Source organism: Poecile atricapillus, chromosome W, assembly GCF_030490865.1.
Source record: "Poecile atricapillus isolate bPoeAtr1 chromosome W, bPoeAtr1.hap1, whole genome shotgun sequence".
In the NCBI taxonomy this organism is placed as follows: domain Eukaryota; kingdom Metazoa; phylum Chordata; class Aves; order Passeriformes; family Paridae; genus Poecile; species Poecile atricapillus.
The window spans coordinates 1,813,521-1,831,451 of record NC_081288.1 but is presented as its reverse complement, the minus strand read 5'-3'; the positions used below and the strand labels follow the sequence as shown (position 1 = coordinate 1,831,451).

Here is a 17,931-nt window from a genome sequence, read left to right as displayed (position 1 = left end):
GGGCGTGGCTTGGCGAGGCGGAAAGCGCCGGGGTTGATTGACAGAGCCGCTGCCCAATCAGATGGCAGAGAGCGGGACGGGGGCGGGGCTTCCGGCGGGGCGGCTGAGGCGGCGGCGCTCTGAGGGAGCGGGAGCGGGGCCGCCATGATCAAGAAGTTCGATAAAAAGGACGAGGAGTCCGGTACGGGGGGGCTGGGGGTGAAGGGAGGGCAGCTGGGACGAGGAGGGGGCTGAGGAGGAGGAGGAGGCTGAAGGCTGCTGGGGTGACAGCAGCGGTTCAGGTGAGGGGGGTGCTGAGGTGAACGCGGGGTGGAGATGAGGGCGCTGAGGGGATGCTGAGGGTGAGGGAGATGCTGAGGTGGGGAGGCTCTGGAATAAAATTCCCAGAGAAGCTGTGGTTGCTCCTGGATACCTGAAAATATCCAAGGCCAGGTTGGAGCACGCTGGGATAGTGGAAGTTGTCCCTGCTCGTGACAGGAGGTGGAAGTGAACGATCCTTAAATCTCCTTTCAGCCCAGCCCATTCCATTTTGCTCTCTGTCTTCTCTCACAGCTCAATAAATATAAAATACAAATACAAGGGTATTTGTTCTTCAGCTGTAAGAACTGACTGCCAAAGTATTTCTCCCTTCTGGTGACAAATCCAAAGGATTTGCTCCCCGTTTGCAGAGCTGGTTTCCAGAGAGGATTTTATCCCCATCTCTGCTCAGTGCAGATGTTTCATCCCTCAAAGAAAAAAAGGAAATAATTTTATGTGAAGGCAAATTAAATAGCAAACAATTTTCTTCTTCCTCTCCTTTTGTTTTTTTTTACCTTTATTCTTTCTATAACTCTGAATATGCCACTTGAGAAAGTGGATTCAAAGCTGTTGATGGCCAACATCAGTTATTCATGGAAAAATGTTTCGAGGTTTTTTTTGGTAAAATTTTGGGGCTGTTCTGCATGTTGTGACCTTTTGGGGTGTGTGAGGAATTAATTTCCTCAACTGAGAGGTTTCTTTTTCCACAGGTAGTGGCTCAAATCCTTTCCAGCATCTGGAGAAGAGCGCTGTGCTTCAGGAGGTAAGAATAATCACAGGATAATGCTGTTTAATTAATTATATTTTCCTTCAGGAAGCGTTGCAGAACGCTTGTGGGGAAATGTGCGTGGCTAAATTCATAGAATTAATTTCAAATCGCAGGGAACATAAATAAATTAATTTTATCTACAGGTAATGAGGGAGTTTTTTAGGGTAATTAAATGTCATGTGGCTTCTGCCTTCCATGTGGATATGTGGCATCTCAGGGGGCTCTTCCTGAAGAAAAAAATGTTTTATTTTGAGGCATTTTTGCCTGTTCCAAATGGCAAAATGAGTTCTTTGTGCTTTGTTCAGATTGCTGCAAACTGAAAGATGCAAGAACACATTCTCTGAGACACTTATTTAATATAAATAAAAATTACAAGCTTGCTTGGCTGGAAACAGATTAATTTAATTTTGATGTTGAAAGAGAAATAATCATTATTGGGATATATTCAAGCAGGATTTCTGTTTTATTTCCAGGCACGGCTCTTCAATGAGACCCCAATAAACCCACGAAGATGCCTTCACATCCTTACCAAGATCCTGTACCTGCTGAACCAGGTAACTCTTAGGATTCCTCTCCATCCAGAATTGATATTTTTTTTAGTGGCAAAGTTGTTTCCCACCTCTTCCTTCCACAGAGGGGAAAAACCCCTTGGGAAAATTCCATCCCTGGAAGTTCAGAATTGTGGATTCCCTGGGAAGGAAAGGAGGAAAGGGAAGAATCCAAGGGAAGATTCCTGGTGTGTGGGAGGGAATTAGTAAAAAAAGGAGCTGGATAATGCTGTTTTTTCCTCTCTGCCAATTCCAGGGTGAACACTTCGGAACCACGGAAGCCACGGAAGCTTTTTTTGCCATGACCAGATTGTTTCAGTCTAATGATGTAAGGAACTGAGGGTTTGCCTCTCCCTGCTTCTGTCTGGGCTTGCAGGAGCTGCCAAACCCGTGGGATTTTTGGGATGTGGGAGGCAAACCTTGCACAGGGAGAGCTCTGGAGGCAAATCCTGGTTTGGAAATAAAGGGCTGAATAATAACATGTGGTTATTCTGTGGGTTAGGGGAGGATTCTGAGTTAATTACTGCTGTAAAAGTGGGGATAATTACAAAGCCTGAATTTACAAATCAGCATCACTTAATGGTTGTTGCTTCCACTTGCAAATCACCCATTTGCTTAATTCCAAACAGAACTTGAAAATTGCCTGCAGATCGATCTCATTGAGGCAAGGGATGGGAACACCCTAAAACTCATGGAATGGTTTGGGAATTGAATTTGGGAATTCAGCTTTGGGCTCAGCAGAGTGTAAAGTCCCCCTGTGGTCTCTTCTGCGGGGTGTGAGAGCTCAGAGCAGTGTGATGGGGCTTGTTAATTTTAATTAGAAATGGTTTGCTTGTTAGAGATCTGTCCAAGGGAGGTGCAGCTGTTCAAAGATGTAATAAAATTTGTGGAAGTACAGAGGGTTGGGAATGATTCTCATATCCACATTTTTAAAAAGGAGTTTTTAAAAAGTATTTTTTAAAAATATATTTTATATATTAAAATATATTTTAAATATATATATATTTTATAAAATATGTATTTTGTATAAAACATACTAGATGTATAACATAAATAAAATATATGATATATAATATTAAAAATATAAATATTAAAATTAATAAAATTTTTATTTATAAATTTTTAATTTCTTAAAAAGAAAATTAATAAATTTAATAAATATTAAAAATTATAAAAATAAAGTAAATATTAAATATATAATTTAAAATATTTTATCTATATTAAATATATTTTAAAAATATATAAAATATATGTTGTAAATACATATTTTTTAAAATATATTTTAAAATACATATTTCTTAAAATATAAAGTTACTTGTTTTCAAAGACTTGATGTCAACACTCTACATTTCTATTTTTTCTTTCATTTTTCTATTGTTTCTATTATTTTTTTACAATAAAGTTATTTTCAAAGCTTTTAGCTGATAACTGTGAGGCTTTTGAGCTGCATCACTTCTTTGATAATTAACACAGATTTTTATATTAGTTCTTATCATTTTAGAAAATATTGATGTCTTACTCTTCTGATTTGTTTGATGGCAGGGAGTTTGGCTCTTTTCCAGCAATCAAATGTAACTTTACACTTAAAATCCAATTGAAAAGAATACATTTTGTTTAAAAGCTTACTTTTAAAGCGAAATATTTAATCTTTGTGGTTTATTTATCTTTTAAACCTTCTAATTACCTCAGAGCTTCCTCTTTTTCTGCACATTTCCACAGCAAACCCTCAGAAGAATGTGTTACCTCACAATCAAAGAGATGGCCAACATCTCCGAGGATGTCATCATTGTCACCAGCAGGTGGGACACCCTCCAGAACCCGGGACTGCAGCTCCTGGGCTTTCCTGAGGATATTGGGACACCCAGCACCTCTCAAATGTTATTTTGTTTCCACTCTGGGGGGGAAATTCACTTTATCAAATGGCTGTTACTTTGTTTTCTTGTATCTTAAGGTGTTGTTTTTTTTTTTAAAATTCTTGTTTTGTAGGAGCTTAGGCTGTGACTTTGCTGTCAGAGCAATTAAAGGAAAGCAGAGCAAAGCCCAGTTCATTCTCCCACTGAACTCTTAATTTTTTTGACTGCAAAAATAGCCATTGCAGCTGTTGCAAGAGGAAAAATTGGATCTGTTGTTGCATGGCTGAACAGCTTTAGAAATATGTGACAAACTGAACTTTATTCCCTGTTTCTAAATCAGAATTCCTTGTAGAACAAGCAAGAGAATGAGCCAAACAAACCAGGCAATACCACGAATTTTATGTGCATTTTATAACTCTGCATTTCCCCAGGTTTTGATGTTAATAACTCTCCAGTTAAACTGATTGTTAAGAAGTTGTTGCTAAGCAGAGCCAGAGCAGCTAAAAGAGGTGAATGTCACATAAAGACTGAGACATGGGGATATTCCACAAGTGTTCACAGGATGTTTTTGATGGTTTCAGTTTGACCAAAGACATGACAGGCAAGGAGGATGTCTATCGAGGCCCGGCCATCCGAGCTCTGTGCAGGATCACTGACGTGAGTACACAGGCATCAAATCCCAAAACTCACCTTCAAATCCCAAAACTGCTCTCTTGAGGGATGGGTTTTACAGAAGTCATGCAACTGCTGCTTCATGGAGGGCTGCTCGATGTCCTGTGCCATTTCTGTGGGGATGGAGCACTGGGAATGTGCAGCTGGAATGTTTGAGAGCTTCTTTTTGATCTGGGATTGCTCTGCTTGATGCCCTGTGCAATTTCTGTGGGGATGGAGCACTGGGAATGTGCAGTTGGAATGTTTGGGAGCTCCAGTTTCTGATCTGGGATTGCTCTGCTCGATGTCCTGTGGAATTTCTGTGGGGCTGGAGCAATGGGAATGTACAGCTGGAATGTTTGGGAGCTCCAGTTTCTGTCAGGAATTGTTCTGCTTGATGCCCTGTGCAATTTCCAGGAGCACTGTGGCACTGGAGCACTGGGAATGTGCAGCTGGAATGTTTGGGAGCTTCTATTTGATCTGGGATTGCTCTGCTCGATGCCCTGTGCAATTTCTGTGCAATTTCTGTGGGGCTGGAGCCCTGGGAATGTGCAGTTGGAATGTTTGGGAGCTCCAGTTTCTGTCAGGGATTGCTCTGCTTGATTTCCTGTGGAATTTCTGTGGGGCTGGAGCACTGGGAATGTGCAGCTGGAATATTTGGGAACTCCAGTTTCTATCTGGGATTCTTCTGCTTGATGTCCTGTACCATTTCTGTGGGGCTGGAGCACTGGGAATGTGCAGCTGGAATGTTTGGGAGCTCCAGTTTCTGATCTGGGATTGCTCTCCTTGATTCCCTGTGAGGTTTCCAGGAGCACTGGGAATGTGCAGCTGGAATGTTTGGGAGCTCCAGTCTCTGTCAGGGATTGCTCTACTTGATTTCCTGTGGAATTTCTGTGGGGCTGGAACACTGGGAATGTGCAGCTGGAATATTTGTGAGCTCCACTTTCTGATCTGGAATTACCCTGCTTGCTGGTGATTTTCTCACTGACCCTCCATGACCAGCCCTACCTCACAGAATAAACTCCAGATTTTTCCAGAGGCTCCTTTAAAAGTGGATTTTTTTTCCCCTTTCTGCTGTGTTTATGCTCTTCCTGCAGCTCATCCACATTTCCCTTTTTCCCTGTTTTCCCCTTCCCAGGGTACAATGCTCCAGGCCATTGAGAGGTACATGAAACAGGCCATTGTGGACAAAGTCCCCAGCGTGTCCAGCTCTGCACTGGTGTCTTCCTTGGTGGGTAAATTTGGTAAATTTTGCATATTTTTGTAAATCTGGTTTTTTTTTCAGGCTGGGAAGGTGAATCTGCTGCATTTGTTTCGTTTTTTTCCTCTGAGGTGTCTCATTGTCTGACTGGAAAATAAGAAAAAAAATATATAAGGAAAAAAAATAATCAGAAAAGAAGAAAAAAAAGCAGATTTTCCTTTCTCTCCTCAAATTCCTTTCTTAACATTTGAGTACATCAATCATAATAATTTCTAGTGCAAATTTTTTAGTGCAGTCTAGTGCAAAATGCACCTATTTCTGCAGTCAGTGTAAAACATGAATTTATCTGGGGATAAATGAAACCAGGATTATTTCTGCTCAGAGACTCCAGGAGGGCCAGATGAAGGAATCCACTCTGATTTCCCCTCCCTTTTTTAGGAGAAAAGGCTGGGAAAGGTCTCATTAATTAATATTTTTATTAATGGAAGGGGAGAGTGGTAATTTGAGACCAAGACAGAAGGGAATGCATAATTTTTAGGGGTGTGGGATAAAGAGTGGCTGGGAAACTGCTGTGAGCTTGTCCCCAATCTCAATTTATTTTACAGCACATGATGAAAATCAGTTATGATGTGGTCAAAAGGTGGATTAATGAAGCTCAGGAAGCAGCTTCCAGTGACAACATCATGGTACAGGTGTGTTTGAGGCTGTCCCTAAAAACTCTGGTGGGGCTTAGTGGAATTCTGGGAATCCTTAAGAAAAAAAAAAAAATCTTATTTTGCGTAATCTTTTAAAAGCAAAAATTGTGATTTGTGGGCATTTTTTTCAAAAAAATTAATGAATTTTTCCATGATGCCAGCACAAGATTCTTAATTAAGAGCTGACTTTGGAGTTCTCTTCCCTTTTTCCTGGTAAATTTTTGGTGGTTGGGATGCTGCTGCCCATCCCACGGTGGTTGTTGCAGAAGGGATTTGAATCAAAGTGCTGAAAAATCTTGGGAAATTCTCTCACTGCCTCCCAACGAGGGCAGAAAATTTACCAGATGCAAAAGGTGAACCCAAATATCATTAAGATCTCCACAAGAGCAAAATTTTTGCACAGCTGTTGCAGACATTTATGGAAATGGAATTATTCTGTCTGTTCAGAAGATGGAATTATTCTGTCTGTTGCAGGCTGGTGATCAGAAATATTCTGTAAAAAATCAGCTTTGTTCATTAAGCCTTGCAGGAAATCAGTTTTATCAGTTTTATTTTTTTTTTTAATCAGTTTTATGGGGGGGAAAAGAAAAACAAAATAACTTGGCAAGGAGCTAAAAACGTTTCTTTGTGCTTCCAACAAAAAAAAAAGGCCTGAAGGATTTTTGTGAGGTCAGCTGTCATTTCAGGGCCTTGGGATATCCTGGGTGTGGAGTTCATTAAAAATGCTGGAATTAGAAATTACTGTGCAAAGCTGAAACCTTTGAAGTGATGATATTTAATTGAATTAAAGGAAATCAATTAATTTGTGGCTCTTTGGATCTTCAGGAATAGTTGAGAGCGGACAGAGAGGGCAAGGAAACGTTGCAGGTCTTTGCAACTTGTCAGGAAACTCAGCTCAGTTGAGGTTAGAAGGTATTTCTGCCAGGAAACAGCAATAATTACCCAATTCTGCAATAATTACCCCTCTTTTGATGTTTTCATGTGGATTTTGCAGCTGTACTCAGTGCCTGCCCCTCTGTTTCCCATCCCATAGTATCATGCTTTGGGGCTGCTCTATCACCTTAGGAAAAACGACCGCCTGGCCGTCTCCAAGATGCTGAACAAATTCACCAAATCCGGCCTGAAATCCCAATTTGCCTACTGCATGCTGATCAGGATTGCCAGCAAACTCCTCAAGGAGTCCGAGGAGGGGTAAGGATTGAAAGAGGCAGGATTGAAATCAAAGGAATTAATTAAGGTTTGGAAATGGCAGCGGGTTTTTTTGGTGGAAATCTCCACAGAGACACAACTGTAGGGATGGGATAATGCATGGGATCAGTTTTAAAAGGGTTTTGCAGCCTAAAAGATCCTGAGATCATTGTGTTTGTAGTCAGAAAGGTCTTGGACTGGATCTTAATGGGATTTTTCCAACTTAGAAGATCCTGGGATCGTTGTGTTTATAGCCAGGAAAGTCTTGAACTTGATTTTAAAGGGATTTTCCAGCCTCAAAGATCCTGGGATTGTTGTGTTTGTAGCCAGGAAAGTCTTGGACTGCATTTTAAAGGGATTTTCCAGCCTAAAAGATCCTGGGATTGTCGTGTTTGTAGCCATGGCTGTCTTAGACTCGAACTTAAAGGGATTTTTCCAGCCTAAAGGATCCTGGGATTGTTGTGTTAGCAGCCATGAAAGTCTTGAACTTGATTTTAAGGGGATTTTCCAGCCTAAAGTCCTGGGATCGTTGTGTTTGTAGCCAGAAAGCTCTTGGACTGCATTTTAAAGGCTTTATCCAGATCCTGGGATCGTGTTTGTAGCCAGGAAAGTCTTGGACTGGATCTTAAAGGGATTTTTCCATCCTAAAATCCTGGGATTGTTGTGTCTGCAGTCATGAAAGTCTTGATCTTAAAGGCTTTTTCCAACCTAAAAGATCCTGGGATCATTGTGTTTGTAGTCAGAAAAGTCTTGAACTTGATTTAAAGGGATTTTTCCAGCCTAAGAGATCCTGCGATTGCTGTGTTTGTAGCCATGAAAGTCTTGGACTGGATCTTAATGGGATTTTTCCAGTCTAGAAGATCCTGGGATTGTTGTGTGTGTAGCCAGGAAAGTCTTGAACTTGATCTTAACGGGATTTTTCCAGCCTAAGAGATCTTGGGATTGTTGTGTTTGTAGCCAGAAAAGTCTTAAACTCGATCTTAATGGGATTTTTCTGACCTAAGAGATACTGAGATCATTGTGTTTGTAGTCAGAAAAGTCTTAGACTCGATCTTAAAGGGATTTTTCCAGCCTAAAATCCTGGGATTGTTGTGTTTGCAGCCATGAAAGTTTTAAACTCGATCTTAATGGGATTTTTCCAACCTAAAAGATCCTGGGATCGTTGTGTTTGTAGCCAGGAAAGTCTTGACCTTGATCTTAACAGGATTTTTCCAGCCTGAGAGATCTTGGGATCGTTGTATTTGTAGCCAGGAAAGTCTTGAACTTGATTTTAAGGGGATTGTCCACCCTAAGAAATCCTGGGATCGTTGTGTTTGTAGTCAGAAAGCTCTTGGACTGCATTTTAAAGACTTTATCCAGATCCTGGGATCATGTTTGTAGCCAGGAAAGTCTTGGACTGGATCTTAAAGGGATTTTCCAACCTAAAGGATCCTGTGATTGTTGTGTGTGTAGCCAGGAAAGTCTTAAACTCAATCTTAATGGAGTTTTTCCAGCCTAAAAGATCCTGGGTTTGTTGTATTTGTAGTCAGAAAAGTCTTGAACTTGATTTTAAGGGGATTTTCCATCCTAAAATCCTGGGATCGTTGTGTTTGTAGCCAGAAAGCTCTTGGACTGCATTTTAAAGGCTTTATCCAGATCCTGGGATCGTGTTTGTAGCCAGGAAAGTCTTGGACTGGATCTTAAAGGGATTTTTCCATCCTAAAATCCTGGGATTGTTGTGTCTGCAGTCATGAAAGTCTTGATCTTAAAGGCTTTTTCCAACCTAAAAGATCCTGGGATCGTTGTGTTTGTAGTCAGAAAAGTCTTGAACTTGATTTAAAGGGATTTTTCCAGCCTAAGAGATCCTGCGATTGCTGTGTTTGTAGCCAGGAAAGTCTTGGACTGGATCTTAATGGGATTTTTCCAGTCTAGAAGATCCTGGGATTGTTGTGTGTGTAGCCAGGAAAGTCTTGAACTTGATCTTAACGGGATTTTTCCAGCCTAAGAGATCTTGGGATTGTTGTGTTTGTAGCCAGAAAAGTCTTAAACTCGATCTTAATGGGATTTTTCTGACCTAAGAGATCCTGAGATCATTGTGTTTGTAGGCAGAAAAGTCTTAGACTCGATCTTAAAGGGATTTTTCCAGCCTAAAATCCTGGGATTGTTGTGTTTGCAGCCATGAAAGTTTTAAACTCGATCTTAATGGGATTTTTCCAACCTAAAAGATCCTGGGATCGTTGTGTTTGTAGTCAGAAAAGTCTTGACCTTGATCTTAACAGGATTTTTCCAGCCTGAGAGATCTTGGGATCGTTGTGTTTGTAGCCAGAAAGCTCTTGGACTGCATTTTAAAGGCTTTATCCAGATCCTGGGATTGTTGTTTGTAGCCAGGAAAGTCTTGGACTGGATTTTAAAGGGATTTTTCCAGCCTAAACTCCTGGGATCGTTGTGTTTGTAGCCAGAAAAGTCTTGAACTCGATCTTAAAGGGATTTTTCCAGCCTAAAAGATCCTGTGATTGCTGTGTTTGCAGCCATGAAAGTCTTAAACTCGATCTTAAAGGGATTTTTCCAGCCTAAAGGATCCTGTGATTGTTGTGTTTGTAGCCAGGAAAGTCTTGGACTGGATCTTAATGGGATTTTTCCAATCTAGAAGATCCTGGGATTGTTGTGTGTGTAGTCAGAAAGGTCTTGAACTTGATCTTAACGGGATTTTTCCAGCCTAAGAGATCCTGGGATTGTTGTGTTTGTAGCCATGGCTGTCTTAGACTCGAACTTAAAGGGATTTTTCCAGCCTAAAATCCTGGGATTGTTGTGTTTGCAGCCATGAAAGTTTTAAACTCGATCTTAAAGGGATTTTTCCAATCTAGAAGATCCTGGGATCGTTGTGTTTGTAGCCAGAAAGGTCTTGAACTCGATCTTAATGGGATTTTTCCAGCCTAAGAGATCCTGTGATTGCTGTGTTTGCAGCCATGAAAGTCTTAAACTCGATCTTAAAGGGATTTTTCCAGCCTAAACTCCTGGGATTGTTGTGTTTGCAGCCATGAAAGTCCCCTGTTTGACTTCATCGAGAGCTGCCTGCGGAACAAGCACGAGATGGTGATTTATGAGGCTGCCTCTGCCATCATCCACCTGCCAAACTGCACTGCCAGGGAGCTGGCACCTGCTGTCTCAGGTTGGTCACTGCCCTTTGGAGCCCTGAAAACAGCTGGAATAGAGAAACTGAGGGAAAATCCAGCAGAATTCCAATCCCCAAAGCCTGAATTTCCTGCTGAGCTGGGGTTAAAAAGCCATTTAACCTCAAGTTAGAGGGTTTCTGGATGAGATCCCTTTTCCATCCAGAGGTTTTGATAAATGGAAGCAGAGGTGGCACGAGGTGATTCTTGTTTTTATCCAGCTGCAGGAATTTGGGATGGGAGGGAATCATGGAATGGTTGGAAAAGACCTTCAAGCCCATCCAGTGCCACCCCCTGCCGTGGGCAGGGACATCTCCCACTATCCCAGGCTGCTCCAAAGCCTTCTCCAACCTCTCCTTGGACATTTCCAGGGATGGAACAACCACATTTCCTCTGGAAAATCTCTCCTCCAGCTGGAATATAGAGCTGGAATGTAGAGCCAACTGTATAAAACCCAAAAAAGTGGGATTAAAAAGTGAGATAAAACCCCAGGAGTTTATTTCTGACCTATGTGAACCTCCTGATAAATTACGAGCTGCATGAATATTTAGCAATACGTAGTTGAATAGTTGAGATATATTAAATTTTCTACTCTTTGAAAGAAGCCATATTTTTTGTTGTTTTTTGGGTTGATTTGTTGATTTTTTTTTCCTTCCCCAGTGTTGCAGCTTTTCTGCAGCTCCCCCAAACCCGTCCTGCGCTACGCGGCCGTCCGGACCCTCAATAAAGTGAGTGCTTCAAAACCTCCAAACAAAACCTTCATTCTCAGGGATTAGTGCCTGATGATGTGTTACCTCAAGCTGTCCTGGGGATGATTTTATTTGGAATTATTCCAGTGCTGGGGAATTGGTTTTTCCACACTGGATCTCCTGGTGGAGCAGAAATCTTCCCTGCTGTTCAGGCTGTGCTTGCTCATTTCTGGATGGCTGTAGTTTGATAAATCTGTGAGCTTTCAGCTGGAATCCTGGATATTTAATATTACAAAATCCACATGAAGGAAATATTCTGATTTCAGAGCTGCACAACACACCACCAAAAACTCCTGACTGTCAAACCCACCAGAAAATGAATTTAAAATTAAAATTAATTTAAAATGAATTTAAAACCCTGCACCCAAAATCCCTGAGCTCCCAACGCTTCAAACTCCAGGATGCTACAACTCCCACATAATTTTGGGATTGCATTCCTTGCCAGGTGGCCATGAAACATCCATCTGCAGTCACAGCCTGCAACCTGGACCTGGAAAACCTGATCACGGATTCCAACCGGAGCATCGCCACGCTGGCCATCACCACGCTGCTGAAGACGGGCAGCGAGAGCAGCGTGGACAGGCTGATGAAACAGATCTCCTCCTTTGTCTCAGAAATCTCAGATGAGTTTAAGGTGTGCCACTGCAGGGGGGTTTTTTCTCCCATTTTTGGGTTTTCTCCCATTTTTGGGGTTTTTTTTTGATGGAGTTTTTGTTGTTTGTCGATGCTTCGGTGGTTTCGTCTGGCGGGGTAAAGTCCAGCTGTAAAAATATCCTGGGTGAAAAATATATCCTGATTGTTTTATTGTGATTATGATATTATCCTGAATATTATAGATAAAAATATCCTATCCTTCCTGCCACCGCTCCCAGAAAAGAAAAATATCATTTAGTGCATTGCTGCTTCCTGTGCAATATCCTGCAAATCTCGTAATTCCTTCTGGTTGTTTTAGAGAGGAAGAAGGGTTTTAAATCTTCTTTTTTTGAGTTTATATCACATCAGTCTTGATGCATAGGTAGGAAGCTGTGCTAATTATAAATTTATACCCAATTTGTAAGTTTTCTAGTGGTTAAATTGGTAATGAATCGGTTCAGGATGGTTCTGTTGTTCTGTTACGCCGTGAGGAGCAGAGCTCTGTGAAATCAGTCTGCTGAAAGTGGTCTGAAGTCTTTGTTTTTATGAGAAAAATTAGCATTAGGTGAGTTTGAAATTGTGAGGAGTTTTAATCACAAGAATTGAAATTGGATCATGATAAGGAAAGGGGGAAAGGAAAGAGGGAAAGAAAGGAAGAAAGGAAAGAGGAAAGGAAGAAAGGAAAGAGGAAAGGAAAGGAAGAAAGGAAAGAGGAAAGGAGGAAAGAGGAAAGGAAGAGAGGAAAGAGGAAAGGAAGAGAGGAAAGAGGAAAGGAAGAGAGGAAAGAGGAAAGGAAGAGAGGAAAGGAAGAAAGGAAAGAGGAAAGGAAAGAGGAAAGGAAGAAAGGAAAGAGGAAAGGAAGAAAGGAAAGAGGAAAGGAAGAAAGGAAAGAGGAAAGGAGGAGAGGAAAGGAAGAAAGGAAAGAGGAAAGGAGGAAAGGAAAGGAAGAAAGGAAAGAGGAAAGGAAGAAAGGAAAGAGGAAAGGAGGAGAGGAAAGGAGGAAAGGAAAGGAAGAAAGGAAAGAGGAAAGGAGGAAAGGAAAGGAAGAAAGGAAAAGAAAAAGCTTTGAGTTAAAACATTTAATCCTAAATCCCATTTTTTTTGCGGAGTCAGGCCTTGCAACACCCTGGCACAAAATCATTCCACACTGACCCTGATTTTTATCCTTATCCATGGATTTAATCAATCAAAGTGGCAGCAGGAGGTAAAAAATGTGCATTTTTCCTAGGGAGATCAGCAGGTGACCCCCATCCTTGTGTGTTTTCCTGCAGGTTGTGGTGGTGCAGGCCATCAGTGCCCTGTGCCAGAAGTACCCTCGGAAGCACAGCGTGATGATGACCTTCCTCTCCAACATGCTCAGGGATGATGTACGTAGGACACTCGCTCCAGGGAGGGATTTTGGACCTGCTTGGTGATGGGAAGGGTCTCTTCTGGCAGTGGGTGCAGGGAGAGATGGGGCTGAGTGGTTCCAGCACCTGGTGGGGTCAGGTCTGTGTGAAATGCTCAGGATTTGGTGATGCCTTGGAGTGGCTGCCTAGGACAGAGGCTGATGAAGAGAATAAAATGGGTGTTTATTTTATCACCTGATGCTGTGAGAGGCTCCCTGGAGCAGAGGCTGGACAAGATTAAGAGAATAAAATGGGTGTTTATTTTATCACCTGAGGCTGTGAGAGGCTCCCTGGAGCAGAGGCTGGACAAGATTAAGAGAATAAAATGGGTGTTTATTTTATCACCTGATGCTGTGAGAGGCTCCCTGGAGCAGAGGCTGATTAAGAGAATAAAATGGGTGTTTATTTTATCACCTGAGGCTGTGAGAGGCTCCCTGGAGCAGAGGCTGGACAAGATTAAGAGAATAAAATGGGTGTTTATTTTATCACCTGATGCTGTGAGAGGCTCCCTGGAGCAGAGGCTGGGCAGAGTTAAAGGAATAAAATTGGGATTTATTAAAGCTGGCACCTCGGGCAGTGCAGGAGCGCGGCTGAGGCTCCACCCAAGGTGGACTCTGAGTCAGGAATTTCACACTTTTATAACTTCTGGTCCATTTCCATATCAGGGTTAATTGTCCAATTACAGCTTCAGTTAATGAATCCCCATCATCCCAGACTGCTCCATCAATTTGCTGCTGGTTAAACTTTCTGTGCCCGAAGCTGCAGCAACTCCTTGGTTCTGGGGCTGGGACAGGATTGTTGTGTCTGATAATTTGTTGTATCTTGAAAATCTGTTTGATTGTTGTGTCTGAGCTGCGAGGAGAACTCGCTGACACTTTGTGAAGCTCAGAGTTAGGCACTAAAGCTGTGCAGAATCTGGAAAATTCAAAAGCCAAAGCTTGAGACATCACACCTTGGGCAGTCAGAATCCCTCCAGAGGCTGCAGCCAGGATGGACGATGGTCACGAGTTTTGCATACACTTATAGGTTTGGTTCATTTACATATCAGGGGTTAATCCTCTAATTACAGCTTCAGGTGATGAAGTAATTTACTCCAAGTTTTCCCCCCCAGTTCACTTTTGTTTGCATCTCTCGGGGCCTGAGGCTGTGAGGTGTCCTTGAGTTTCAGGCCTAGAGAGGAATTGTTTTGTCTGGATAAAACAGGAGAACAGCAGCTGTCAGGCTATGGAGTTTTAGAGTTATACACTAAAGCAGTGCAGGATCTGAAAAATATAAAAGCTAAAATCACAGAATCACCAGGTTGGAAAAGACCTCCAAGATCGAGTCCAACCCAGCCCCAACCCCTCAACCAAACCACAGCACCCAGTGCCACATCCAGACTTTTTTAAACACATCCAGGGGTGGTGACTCCACCACCTCCCCAGACAGAAAATTCCACTCTTTTATCACTCTTTCTGTAAAAATCTTTTCCCTAATTTCCTAAACCCAGCCAGCATTTCCCTTGGTGCAGCCTGAGGCTGTCAGCTCTGCCTGGAGAAAGAGCCCAACCCCTCAAAAAACAAATCTCAAATCCTAAGGCATCATTAATGCCCTGTGAGATCACCTAATCCACCTTTTTTTACCCCAATTTGTACAAAGTCTCGTGTTGGAATCTGAGGAATCTTGTCTCTGATGTCTGAGATCCAGAAAAACACTGAATTTCATCTAACATGAAATTTATGGGAGTGTTTTCATGGTATTACATGAAAACAACTCTTAAAGTGAGATAGAAAAGCTAAAAGTGTGAGTGTGTAAATTGAAGTTTCCTTAAGTCACTGAGTGGAAAAGTTAGAGTTTAAACTAGTTTAAAAAATAGAAGACAAGATGGAAAATTTAAGGTGTTGTCTCTTTTCCTTCTTAATTTTCTTCTTCCAGAGGTTTTTGGGTAATAGCAGGTGATTGGATAAAAAATGTCACAGTGCAGCACACAGGTGATGGGTCACTGGGTCATTAAGAAAAATAATTAACATGTCTATTGTTAATTGAGTAAGAATAAGTATAAATATAAAAGAACTGCTCAATTTGGGGCCATTTTGTGCTTTTCAAGCCAAAGTGAGCCAATGCTTTGTGGGGTTGAACTTGAGCAAAAAAGGTCTAGGGAAAAGCTACCAAATCTTTGGATTATATGTGAATAAACATGAAAAACAAGAAGTTAATGAGTCTTTAGAGCATCTTGAGAAAAACACGGCCCTGAAGAAACCAAAAACCACCAGCAGCAAGTAGTAATAGTTCAAAAAAACACCAAAACTGAAACTGTTTTGAAAAAATTCTTTTTAGTTTTTTTTTTCTGATTCTGCTGCACTTCTTCTGTACTTTTTTTTCTACTCCTGGATTTCTCAGTCTCCTCCTCTGAGCTGAGCTCTTTGGGGATATTCACGGGGAGTTCTGTTTATCTCAGTTCTCTGGGTCAGAAGAAAACTCCAGAGCTCGTTAGGATCTTGTTTCTCTTGTGTTAATTAGGATGTTATCACAAAACTTGGCAGGTCTCTCCAGACTTTCTGCACAAGTTTAATTCATCTTGTCTCTTTGGCTCATTTCAGCTCTGATGGCACAAAATGGCCCTGAACTACGCAGTTCTTTTATCTTTATACTTATTTTTATCCAATTAACAATAGACACGTTAATTATTTTCTTAATGACCCCATGACCCATCACCTGTGTGCTGCACTGTGACATTTTCTGTCCAATCACCTGCTATTGCCCAAAAACCTCTAGAAGAAGAAAATTAAGAAAGAAGAAGGAAAAGAAACAACATTCTAAATCTTCCATCTTGCCTTCTGGTTTTTAAACTAGTTTAAACTTTTTCACTCAGTGACTTAAGAAAACTTTAATTTACAGACTCACACTTTTAGCTTTTCTATCTCACTTTAACAGTTGTTTTTGTGTATTACCATGAAAACATTCCCATAAATTTCATGTTGTGTGGAATTCAGTGTTAAGCATCAGAGACAAGGGCTCACACTCTCTGTCTCAGACTCCAACAACAACAACATCTCATTTTTTTCCATGAGAATCAATCCCTGAAAGCTGAGGATGAGCCTCACCATCCCCAAATTTTCCCTCCTCCAGGGTGGCTTCGAGTACAAGCGAGCCATCGTGGATTGCATCATCGGCATCATCGAGGAGAACCCCGAGAGCAAAGAGTCGGGCTTGGCTCACCTGTGCGAGTTCATCGAGGACTGCGAGCACACGGTGCTGGCCACCAAAATCCTGCACCTGCTGGGCAAGGAGGGGCCCAGGACACCGGCACCCTCCAAGTACATCCGCTTCATCTTCAACAGGGTGGTGCTGGAGAACGAGGCTGTCAGGGCTGGTGAGTGGAGTTCTGAACCTGGAAATGAAATTTGAGATCATTTTAGGAAGAAGGAAATAGAAAAGTGGGATTTTATTTGGGAGCCTTCAGGGTGGTGCTGGAGAACGAGGCTGTCAGGGCTGGTGAGTGGGGTTCTCAAACTGGAAATGAAATTTGAGGTCATTTTAGTAAGCAGGTAATATAAAAATGGTTTTTATTTGGGTGGTGCTGGAGATTGAGGCTGTGAGGGCTGGTGAGTGGGGCTCTTCTCAAGCTGGAAATGAAATTTGAGATGGTTTTAGGAAGAAGGGAATATAAAAAATGTTTTCTATTTGGTTGGTGCTGGAGAATGAGGCTGTCAGGACTGGTGAGTGGCTCAGTGGCTTCTCCTTAACTTGGAAATGAAATTTGAGATGGTTTTAGGAAGGAGGGAATGTGAGAGAGGGATTTTATTTGGGTGGTGCTGGAGAACGAGGCTGTCAGGGCTGGTGAGTGGGGCTCTCAAACTGGAAATGAAATTTGAGATGGTTTTAGGAAGCAGGAAATATAAAAAATGGATTTTATTTGGGTGGTGCTGGAGAATGAGGCTGTCAGGGCTGGTGAGTGGCTCAGTGGCTTCTTCTCAACCTGGAAATGAAATTTGAGATCATTTTAGTAAGGAGGGAATGTGAGAGTGGGATTTTATTTGGGTGGTGCTGGAGAACGAGGCTGTCAGGGCTGGTGAGTGGGGCTCTCAAACTGGAAATGAAATTTGAGATGGTTTTAGTATGGAGGTAATAGAAAATATGTTATATTTATGTTATACTATTATAATATAACAGAGAGTTTTTATTTGGGAGCATTCATGATGGTGCTGGAGAACAAGGCTGTCAGGGCTGGTGAGTGGAGTTCTCAAGCTGGAAATGAAATTTGAGATCATTTTAGGAAGGAGGGAATATAAAAAATGGTTTTTATTTGGGTGGTGCTGGAGATTGAGGCTGTCAGGGCTGGTGAGTGGCTCAGTGGCTTCTCCTCAACCTGGAAATGAAATTTGAGATCATTTTAGGAAGCAGGTGATATAAAAAATGATTTTTATTTGGGAGCCTTCAGGGTGGTGCTGGAGAACGAGGCTGTCAGGGCTGGTGAGTGGGGTTCTCAACCTGGAAATGAAATTTGAGATCATTTTAGAAAGGAGATAATAGAAAATATGTTATAATATTATAATATAAAAGAGGGTTTTTATTCACCTTCAGGGTGGTGCTGGAGTGGTCCCCTCCCCTCTCCTCCTCTCCCCTCTCCTCTCCCAAATTCTTCATGGAGAGCTCCCCCAGAGGAGATTTTCAGAGCTGTTAAGCTGCTCTTGATCACAAAACTATTTCCATGTGCAAATACAGGAATGTTTTAATCTCTCCATATCACTGAATGGTTTATGGTGTGGAAAGGAAAAGTGAAAATTTGGGGTTTTGAGGATTTGTTTATGCAGAATTTGAGGCTCCTCTG

The 17,931-nt window shown here is 41.8% G+C and overlaps 1 protein-coding gene across 1 annotated transcript in view; it reads left to right on the top strand.

Moving 5' to 3' along the window:
- The first annotated feature begins 78 nt into the window (after window positions 1-78).
- Window positions 79-17,931, top strand: part of LOC131591919 (coatomer subunit gamma-2) — a 32,841-nt gene continuing 14,988 nt past the window's right edge. Inside the window, exons 1-14 of the mRNA XM_058863039.1 lie at window positions 79-181; window positions 1,008-1,060; window positions 1,540-1,620; window positions 1,871-1,942; window positions 3,334-3,413; window positions 4,049-4,124; window positions 5,257-5,349; window positions 5,925-6,011; window positions 7,048-7,205; window positions 10,217-10,350; window positions 11,012-11,079; window positions 11,546-11,734; window positions 13,005-13,100; window positions 16,230-16,473. Coding sequence (XP_058719022.1) covers window positions 145-181; window positions 1,008-1,060; window positions 1,540-1,620; window positions 1,871-1,942; window positions 3,334-3,413; window positions 4,049-4,124; window positions 5,257-5,349; window positions 5,925-6,011; window positions 7,048-7,205; window positions 10,217-10,350; window positions 11,012-11,079; window positions 11,546-11,734; window positions 13,005-13,100; window positions 16,230-16,473 — 1,468 coding nt within the window. The 5' untranslated portion in view covers window positions 79-144. The remainder of the gene's footprint in view (window positions 182-1,007; window positions 1,061-1,539; window positions 1,621-1,870; window positions 1,943-3,333; window positions 3,414-4,048; window positions 4,125-5,256; window positions 5,350-5,924; window positions 6,012-7,047; window positions 7,206-10,216; window positions 10,351-11,011; window positions 11,080-11,545; window positions 11,735-13,004; window positions 13,101-16,229; window positions 16,474-17,931) is intronic.